Below are 10980 nucleotides of genomic sequence, written 5' to 3'. Positions count from 1 at the left end.
TGGGCTAGATTTTTTTTAGTCCATTTAAAACTGAGACTTATATAAGCCCGGCCCAAGTCAGCACGCTAGCCCTTGAGACTTGACCGAGGCTAGGCCTGGGCCGGCCCGTGGGCCAACAATTAATTAACTATTAAATATTTAATATTTTAAAAAAGTAAAAACTACAAAAACTATTAATTATAATCCTCATTCCCCAATCATATATTGCTCATTTACCCTTTCATATCAACTAGAATTTAGATTTTTGACATGCATGTAATATGACAAAATTATTTTTTCTTTTGCTTAATTAATAACGAATTCGAAAAGTTTTGGGTGGCCAATAATAATCTTTTTTCAAAAAAAAATATTACTTTAAGTGGCCAATGATCAGTTTGGATTACTTTAATATATTATTAATATTTAAACTACTTCAGTATAGAAAAAAATCAATTTTAAATACAAAAAAAATAAAAAAAAATTGACCACTAGCAATTTCAGGAATTTTAAAATTCTTATGGATTATAATGATAAAATCAGCAAATTATGTTAATCCTAAATTAAAAAACCTCAGTATATAAAGTTATTTAAGCAATCTCTGAATTTGAGAAAAATGAAAGAAAAGTATTAAGAAAATATTCATGTAACTTTAAAAAAGAAGAGCTCGAGATATAGAGAATTTGCATTTCAATTACGAGATTCCTCGTCAAATATCAACCTTTTTGTACGCTCTAAACAAACAGAAGTTGTTTACATCACTAATCGACTATGTCACAAAAAAATATTTAAGGATTTAAAAAAAAAAATCTAAAAAAAATTAAAGGGCCGACCCGCCCTAGCCCGCGATCCTCTTAGGATTGGGTTGGGCTGACCATTTTAAGGCCCATTCATATGGCAGGCCGGCCCGTCCTATTCCACCAAAGTTAAAAGCCCATGAGGCTTGGGCTGGGCTGGCCCGTTTTGATAGCTCTAATTTTAACATTAGCGAAGCACTTGTAATGAGGGTCTCACAGGAACAAATTTAGGGGTTAACATTAGAACATTGAGACGTATTAAATACAACTTCTTGTTGCGATTAAGCAAAACATGTAATAAAACAATAAAGAAGAATATTGCAAAGAAAGAGAGAGAATTCTTATTGTTTTTGGGATGAATTACAATGAAATAGAACCCCTCTATTTATAGAGAAAAAGTGACTTAGCCACCAAGTAACAACCCTAAAATCTCTCTAAAATATAGACATTCACCATAAATAAAATATTATTTATAACACTCCCCCTTGAATGTCTATTCAATAAATAATGTGTCTCGTTAAAACCTTAATTAAAATAAAACCAAGTGGAAAAAAATTCTAGTGAAGGAAAAATAGTACACATATCTAACAATACGTCTTTTGGTTGCCTCGTTAAAAACTTTGCAAGGAAAACGCAGTGGGATAAAACCTTGTAAGGGAAAAAGAGTACAACGCGTATTAACTCCCTCTGATGAGATTATCAATTCACATCCTTGAGCCTCCACATTCCAATCTTGTGCACCATCTTCAAAAGATCATTGGTAGAGATTTGATTAAACAAATCAGTCATATTAACTTGAATGAATATATTGTACCTTGAAATTATCATTCTTGATAGATATATAATTACTTCATATAATGTCGCGGAGTGACTTTTTTAATATCTCCATAGTGGCAAAAAAGTTCGCTATCACATTATCATGCTTATAGTTATAGCAATATACATTTGTGCACAAATTGCACTTAGGATGTGGTACTTCAGGACCAAGAATTATATATGCTTTAAGCGATTTAAATCTTTCAGAGATTGTCATATAAGCCATATAAATAGAGTTCAGATGCATATCAAGTTTTCATGTCACGCTAGACATATAAGATAGATAAAAGTGATTGCACACTCTGTTGACTTTATACTTTCAAGTGTTTGAACTACATGTCCAAAACTATGTGTACTTTATATGAAACCAATTCTATTCGAATTGTTTCTTCAAACTTAAGATCCTCATATATATTTAACGTTATCATAGACGTAATCGACGAACATTTTATATCGGTTCTAACAATATTTTTTTTCTTCATAAAGACATGACATATAGATCTCTTCATTCATATTTTCAGGTACCTAAACCTCTCCTGAATTTTATGAAATGTTATGTCATGTGATCTTCTAGATCACTTGCCACTCTATTATGATCATTTTGATCATTTGCTCATCTTCTTTATCAAGAATTTTACTTGAAATCAATTTGTCTATACGCATTAAGCGTACCATAGTCTTTGTCCTTCTATGACTTATTCTAATAGGAGCATTTGTAGTGAGAATATAGTTACTTTCTTTGGGTCAGCAAATGCGTCTGGCATGCTTTGCAATATATTGCAGATGAATTATCTTTTTATGAACTTCAAATTCATATTATCTTATTCGAGGATCTAGATGTACAAATGATAATTCATTCCACGTAACTTTTTCTCAATCATTTATCTTGTCTCCTCCTCATGTTAGAAAAACTAACTTGCTTCCACAACTTTGGATCCACCTTTGTGCGTTATGGTGTTAATCAGAAGATACACTGCACATCAATAATAATAAGATGGAATTATTTGGTTCATGAGCCTAAACCACCTATGAGGGAAGAATGTAATATACTTTCGTATATAACGTATATCAACTAATATAAGTAATTTGTTCTCATAAGTAATAGTTTAGATATTAAATGGGGGCACTTAGTAAATTATTTTGCTAAACCAACTGTGATGTAAACCAACTTATCAAAATGAACTGTCTTGAATTGAAAATCTGGAAATTATGCTCTAAATTAAATTATTGAGCAGTTACTTCGCAAACACCATGTTGCAGGTTAATAATAATCGCACATGTAACCATCTCATACATGCATCTTGTGTGGTATACATGGTAGGTGAATGTGCCCATATTCACCTTTGATAAATTTCAAAATTCAAGGGATTCAATCCCAATTTTAGTTGGTATAATAATCGCGAGAACAAGCAAAACAAGAGAATTGATAAATAATCTTCTTCAACACTTACCCATTTTAATTCTCATTTATTTTGCGCATCTAAATCAAGATTGCTCAATAGGCCATGCTTTATAAAATTATCTGTATTAGTAAATTTCATGTTTACATCATGACAGTCATGCGCAATTATTAATTAAACTTTCAGTTTACTGCGGCATGGGTTTTATATCAATAAGCATCCAGTTTACTGTGTCATACAATTCCGTCATATTTTTTATTTGTGTAATACAAATCGGGCAATAAAGCGGGTAGTATTCATATATACATATTACCCCACTACAGTTGTAGTAATATAAAGATATTAAATCTTCATTATTTATATTCTCAATATAACCATCCGCTTTCGCGAATACTTTAGAAACTCAATAAGTTTCTTTGAGACTTACTACGACACAAAATAGTATAATTGGCACTTCTAGAGCTCTCAATTAATTTTGTACTACCACGTATTCATCAACATCTATATGGTGAATAAACTTTTAAGGAGAAAGTTATACCATTATGGTTATGGTCAAAATTATATGCAAGATTTGTTTCTTGCATTACTGTTATCTTTTAATAATCATATTGCTAAAATATTTTGGCTCTACAATAGGTACGTGACCAATGACCATTCATGCCATAATAATGAAACTATTTTCATAGTTCATCTAAAACCTCTTTATAGAGATTAGTGTGGTTTATCAACTACCACTAGCACATTAATATTCTTCCAAGAATGAATATGTATTCATAAATCAGATGTTGTCACATTCACATCATGAATGGACCATAATTATCTATATGTGCTTTACAAAATCTCATGTCAAATCGATGACAAATATTACTTTTACATAGTGAATGGTTATTTTGAGAATTCTTAATATTCTCATTATCACAATAATGACGATTATAATTTCGTCTATTGCCACGTCCACATCCATTGATATCTTTATGGTAATAATTTTATCTTCTTTAAGACTTATCACATACTGCTATCATGTTCTCTTAAGGGAATGAGAATGAAACAAATTCAATGGGACACGTTTCCACTTCTTGAGCTCATAATCATATATGATTTGATCATGGCATAGAAGTTTTACCACTTCGGATGGTTATAATTTCTTATAAATTCCAATAGAGTTATAATCAAAATTTATTGTCTTTGCTTGTATTAAAAATCAAATTATAGAATTTCAAGAATTTAAAAGAGAAAAATAAAGTAAAATACTTACCTTAAATCCATAATTTAATCTTGTTTCCAAACTTAGTGCAATTAGCATAAAAGCAACTGATCAAACATACCTCATCTGTCGAATTTGAAAAATCTTGATTTGTCAATTCGTTGCTATCATCACAGAATGCAACTCATCACGCCAAATTAATTTTCACGGGGAATGAATTTTCACGACAGGATGAGTCAAGTACATCTAAACTGTTAATTAGTCTCTCGATCCAACGGCTTAGCTTCAAAATCCAAAACCCAATGGTTCACCATTTTAGTCTTTACTCAATTGATTAGAATCTCGTGCTGATAACGTGTAATAAAACAATAAAAAAAAATATTGCAGAGAGAGAGAGAGAGAGAGAGAGAGAGAGAGAGAGAGAGAGAGAGAGAGAGAGAGAGAGATTCTTATTGCTTTTGAGATAAATTACAATGAAATAGAACCCCTCTATTTATAGGAAAAAAGTGACTTAACCACCAAGTAACAACCCTAAAATCTCTCTAAAATATAGACATTCACCATAAATAAAATACTATTTATAACAAAATATTCTTTCTCTATTCATTTACTTTTTTAAGCTAGCCAGTTAAGTAGTTCGTTAACCAAAAAGACGGTTGAGAATCAGTTAGTTGGATTGCATGCTTCTAGTTGCATGCTTCTACTTTAACATCAATACACGTTTCACCCAACCCATCTTGAATTATATCACTAAACCTTTCTAGAGTTGGAGGGTTACATAAATTTGGTTTATTTGAAATATCTATTTTTAATGTACTTACTATTCTATTAGTATTTTTAAAATTTTTCTGGTGTCTGATATCCACATTAGGATTCCAATTAATTTGATTTGAACCACATAAGAATCATTAAAAAAAGAAGGCAGAATAGCCTGATAGACATTTGTACTTATTCGCGTTTGTCATCCCGGCCCCTGTACTCAACGAAGTTTCATCGAGACACTTATAGTTATTCAAAATTAGTGTTTTAAACTACTCTCTTCTCGCGTGTTCTTCAAATCCATGACATGAATGACATATCAGTGTCCCCGTCAGATTTTTTTGACACATCATCATGAATTTATTTTTTATATTTAAAAAAAAAAATCATTCCACCATCTTCTCTACCACCCTACTCCTCCCTCACCATCTTTATTCCCCACCATTCCCTTTATCTTTACCAACACCTTTAAAACGACCCACAAGTAATAATGTTATGTGACAAATAATCAAGAGAATAAATTGATGAAATTTTCTGTATTTAGCCCCAAATCGTAAAAATTGCCTAACCACTAAAAGAACATGCCATTGGAAAATAACCACCCAAAAGACTATCATCACCAAAAACTTCACCCAAAACTTTTGAAATTTCGCTACAGATAAACTTGTCGGAAACATGTTTTATTGGCAATCTTCTTCCATTATTTTTATTTATTTTCTTTGCAAAAGCTCGTGTTAAAAAGTTGGGGAATGAGGATGTGGGAAAGAAATTTTTCCAAAAAATGCTGCCAATTTGACGGTTATTTCGGATGTCTAGGGATGTTATTGGTTGATGAAGAGGTGGTGGAGGAGGATTGTGTTGCAATGGTTTTTGGGTTAAAATGGAGGAGTGATAACATGAAAAAAAAAGGGGGGGGGGGGCAGAACGTGAAAGAGAAGAAGCACTCTTCTTTCACTTTTTAATTTAATGTTTATATTTTTTTTTTCCTTATTTTAATTATTTTTGGTTTAAATATTGATATTCACGCTCTTTACACGCGTGCAATACATTTATTTTATCAAAATCAGCCGTTAAGTTGCCACATAGACTTGGTCAACGGTCAAAAGGGTTTAAAATACTGACTTTAAACACATATAAGTGTCTGGATGAAATTTATTTAGTAGAGAGACCGAGATAACAAACGCGAACAAGTATAAATAACTACCAAGCTATTCGACCAAAAAAGAAAGTGCTCCCAATTCAAGATTTGTTTTCATTTCGACCTAGAAATTTGCATAACAAATTGCCCCAAACCACGTACCAAGTACAACGTATACAAGCGAACAACTTGCAAGGATTTGCAACTATTTAAGAACAACAAAAAAACCCTTGGCACGCGGCATATCAAACCCTGTTGGCCAAATCCGTCTTCCTAATTTGTCGTCTTATCTTTTCTCTTTATTTTAGTTTTGGCAAAATTTGTCGTCTTATCTTTTCTATACCTGTTAATCGAGAAGGGCTGACCCGTTTACAATCCGGTTCAGCTCGGTACTGTAGCATGAGGGCAAGTTGGGACGGGTTGGACAGGGAGCGGGTTTCAAATGAACAGTTTTTTGATACCGGTGCACCGGAACCCGCTAAGCCCATTAACAACCCGGTTCAGCCCGTTAACGGGTTGTTAACGGGCTATAGCCCGGTTCAGCCCGTTTATTAACGTTTTTTTTTCAATGGACCAACTGAAACTCCTGATATTGACACTTGTATTTCTTATCTACACAAATATTTAAAAATATTATATAATTATTATGCTAACATTGTTGATGCTTCTTCTGCTGTAGATGTAAATATTCTTTCAAGTTCAGTTTCAACATCTGGGACCAGTGCTTTGGATGATAATGATGGTGTTGAAGATTATTTGATTTGGTCTACAATAGGGGAGCATCAACAAACCAGTAGCAGGAATATTGATGAACTTCAATTCTACTTGCAAAAGTCAGCACAGCCCCGCACAAAGGAATTTCTACCATTGGGTTGGTGGAGGAGCAACTCAAATCAATTTCCTGTTCTTTCGGCCATGGCTCGAGACGTGCTAAATGTGCCGATTTTAACAGTCGCATCAGAGAGCGCATTTAGCCAAGTAAGACAGTAACTAGGAGATACCCGTCATTCATTGGGTAGCAACGCTTTGGAAATTCTAGTGTGTTTCAGAGATTGGATAAGATCAGAATGACGAAATCAAGGGCGTGACGAGGTAGATGAAGCGGAGGACCAAGAAATTGGAGATATAATGGTTTATGGTTCTGATTCAACCAATGCCGGAAACCAAGAACCTCATGTTGACATGGATGAACTTACAAAAATGATGCAAAGCATGTGATGTACTATTTATTTTTTTATAATTGTTGTAAACTTTTAATTTGCAAGTTCATAAATAACAAAATCAAGAAAGAACTTGCAACTTAATTTGAAGTATTATATATTATTCAATAAAAATATCAAATGAAAGTTTTCGGAGCTTGATCCTTACATATAGGTCTTATTAAATAATTTTTTGTAGCCACTTACTTTCAAATTTTAATTTTAACATTATAAAATTCAAATTTAAAATTTAAAATTTTAAACTTTAAAGTTTAATTCTAAGCTTTAAAAGTTTACAAACACTTAAGTATCAATAACATTGAATAAGAAAAATAAAATTTACTTAACAAAAAAAAAATTCACGGCCCGCTAACAAACCGCTAACAACCCGCTAAGCCCGAACCCGGACGGATAAAAAAAAACACGAAAAAATACAGCCCGCGCTAACAGCCCGCAACATTAAATAGACGGACTGATTTTTTTTTGTCCAGCCCGTCCCATGCCGCCCGTTAAACACCCATAATCTTTTCTCTTTATTTCAGTTTTGGCAAAATTTGTCGTCTTGTGATCTTGTCCAAATCCATTTTCCTCGTCCTTACCTTTTCCCTCTGCTGACAAATTATCAAATTGTCAAAACCGTGTGCTCTCCAGTCTACACGCCCCAAGATTCGTTCAAAAACAAACGTCGCCCCCTTCTTTAGCCTTTCACGCTATATCTCTACATAAAACCCCAACCTCATAATTCATGCTTCAATCCAAACTACAGCATTAATGTTTATCAAATAGTTTGATTAAGGGTTGAATTTCAGTGGATTGTGTGGCAGCAAATATTTCAAAGTAGCTAGACATCAAAAACAAAGATAGGCAAAAATGTGTAAAGGGTTTCAGCAATACGAGAGAGATCGTCTGAAAATCAAAGCTTTTTATCTCCATTTCTCATTTTCCTCACCTACCAAAAATGCCTTACCCGATTGTCTAACACTGCATTATCTTCCAAGAATAAGTGAAAGTCCATTGGAGATTAACGACTCCAAGATCCGATCCAATGCCCCGGGTTTCGTTACGCTCCACCGGGTCGTGTCAGCTGAGAAGGCGACAAAAGGGGTCATATATGGAAGCAGAGATAGAGTTAAAGCGAGTGAAGGAGTAAGGTTCGAAATATACATCGCTGATGTAAAGATTTTAAGGGGTATTTTCGGAAAAGATGGAGTTGAGGATAATTGGAGAATTGATTGCAGGTCAATGCTCGAAAATGATGATTTGCACGTAAAAGGGGCGGAAGTGTGTGTGGCGGTGGAAGGACGAGCCGCCGGTTCAGCGGCGGAGGTGATAACAGAGAAGGTGGAGATGACGGTGAAGAAGAGGAGATCACGGCGGAGGAGCTGTTTTCAGAAGCTGGAGGAGATCCCTGAACAAAGAGAAGTTGAAAATGAGCTTGAGGGGTCCACTTGTTGTTGCTCGGAGTGTGAAGGTGAAGAAGATTCCGACGGCGGAGACACGGCGGAAGCGGCGGAGGAGGAGGCTGAGACGGAGGGAGTTGGGTGGGCATTAGATGTGGGGATATGGGTGATGTGCCTTGGGGTGGGTGTTGGGTATTTGGTCTCTAGAGCTTCTTCTAAGAGATTAAGAAGAAGAAGATTCATACTATAAACTTATTTTTAGTAGTAATTAATACGATTTTTTGCTGTAAGTTCTAACAATAGGAGTCTATATTGAGAATTTGAGAGTGATCTTGATATTGTTAACCCAATTTTCCGGAGATTATTTACACCAATAAATTTCACTTTATACTTTAGCTTATTCACCCCTTCTTAATTTCTTTTACTTGTTTAATTGTTTGCAGAATAATAATGGTTAAATTCAAATAGGTTCAATCCAAACTATGCAGTTATGATTGTATCAGCTCAAAATCTCGTTAATTAATCTATCTTTATTTTGCTTCCTCTATCTCTATCAATTAAAGCTTTATATCCATTTTAAGTTTATCACCTTACCTTAATCTAGAGCCACTTCGAACTTTGATTCATCGTCCCCCGCCCTCCCAATCGATAATGTCTATTAATTAAGAATTTATGATTCCTTATTTTGGTTTCATAATTAATCTCAAGATATGTAAGGCTAAATATTTATTTCATTGAATAAATAAAAGAATAGTACTCCATCTCTGAACCTGAAGCCATAAGTATGGTTCATTTCTTCTACTTTACTTGATTTTTATTTAGAAGCAACTGCTTGTTACTAAAATTGTCGATTTTAAAACTTAGCTTAACTATTCTGTTTTTATCTCGAATTTTGCTACATTTTATTGTCTAATACTTGAAATAGAAATTAGACGAATTTGACTCTTTCATACTTCATTAGAGAAGACTCGATTATTTAGAAGAAAGTTGGGGGATAAACAACGATTTTAAGTTAAAATTCATAATGAAAAGTCACGTGAGAAATGCTTGTAAGCTTTGAAGGAATTGGTAGAGTTGAGTGGGGAGATGATGTAATTCATTTTTTGATTTGCACCAAAAAAAAAAAAGTAATTCAATTTTGATATTAGCATGCTTCCTTATCACTGTCAATGCCTTTTAATTCGAGATCCTATTTAGAAAGATGTTGGCTGAATGACTTCTATACAATGTTAAAGGGATATATTATATTAACGTTACCAGATTACTTTAAAGCTAATTATAGGTAATTATAATAATAAGTGAAATTATCTTGAGAGTAAGACAAGTAGCATTCTTTATTATTGTTATGAAACTAAATCTGAGTAGAGATATTTGTAATTATCAATTATATTCTTGTTTTAAATAAATAGTTATGAATGACTTAGACCATTTCAAGTCGAATTGATCAATTGAATTAAGTATATTTTTTACATTTGTAGGAGCGCATTTCTAATTTACAAATCTAATTTTGTTTGAACATTTTTAGTTCGAAGTATTACCCCGACTAACAACTAGCCAAAGAATTTTTTTATTTTGAATCGAGTATACAATCAATGCTTCATTTTCATGGTCAAGGCCTTTTAACTCGAGATCGTATTTAGAAAGTGTTGACTTCTATACAAGAATACTATAAAAAAATCTTATGCTATCAAATTATTTTACAGTTAATTATAGAAAATTATTTATAATGAGTGAAATTATCTATTATTGTAATGATGTAATCTAAAGAATAAGACAAGTAACATTCTTGAGTGTTGCAAAGCAAAACCAACGAGAAGATCTCTGAGATTATCCCTTATATTTATAATAATTATTATTACTTCTCTAGAAATCAAACAAGTAAAATTTACACTTTAAACAATTGACCAATAGTAAAAGAATATTTATATTTTTTAATTAGGAGAATTTACACAGACCATCGAGATATAAGAGATAAATTTGGATGTTGAACAAAAAAAGAGAGGAAATTACAAAAACAAAAACCACTAATGCACAAATAATCTCATTTTAATTTTCCTCTGCTTTCTGTTGCTAATTGCAGCACTCTACTTGGCTGAGCTCCATATGTACTAACTTATGAGTCTACCTGATAAAATGTTGCTTTGAAAAATAATTTAAACACGATTATTTTTCATGATTTAAAGGGAAAAAAATGTCATATTCGCGAAGGAAGAGTACTTATGGCTATCGAAATTTAAACTCTAATAATACTGATGAAAATCTCCAACCCTTTTGCTCTTCAAATAGAAATA

General features: G+C 32.9%; 1 protein-coding gene across 1 annotated transcript; it reads left to right on the top strand.

Annotated features, from left to right (window-relative positions):
• The first annotated feature begins 7983 nt into the window (after window positions 1-7983).
• Window positions 7984-9084, top strand: LOC107820763 (uncharacterized). The gene has a single exon (XM_016647105.2). It carries the CDS (start codon window positions 8160-8162, stop codon window positions 8937-8939), a length of 780 nt encoding a protein of 259 aa, XP_016502591.1. The 5' UTR covers window positions 7984-8159; the 3' UTR covers window positions 8940-9084.
• Window positions 9085-10980: the final 1896 nt, after the last annotated feature.

The sequence above is a fragment of the Nicotiana tabacum genome, chromosome 23 (genome assembly GCF_000715075.1).
Source record: "Nicotiana tabacum cultivar K326 chromosome 23, ASM71507v2, whole genome shotgun sequence".
Lineage (NCBI taxonomy): Eukaryota > Viridiplantae > Streptophyta > Magnoliopsida > Solanales > Solanaceae > Nicotiana > Nicotiana tabacum.
Note: the sequence above shows the minus strand (reverse complement) of the source record. Positions and strands in the feature narration are given on the sequence as shown.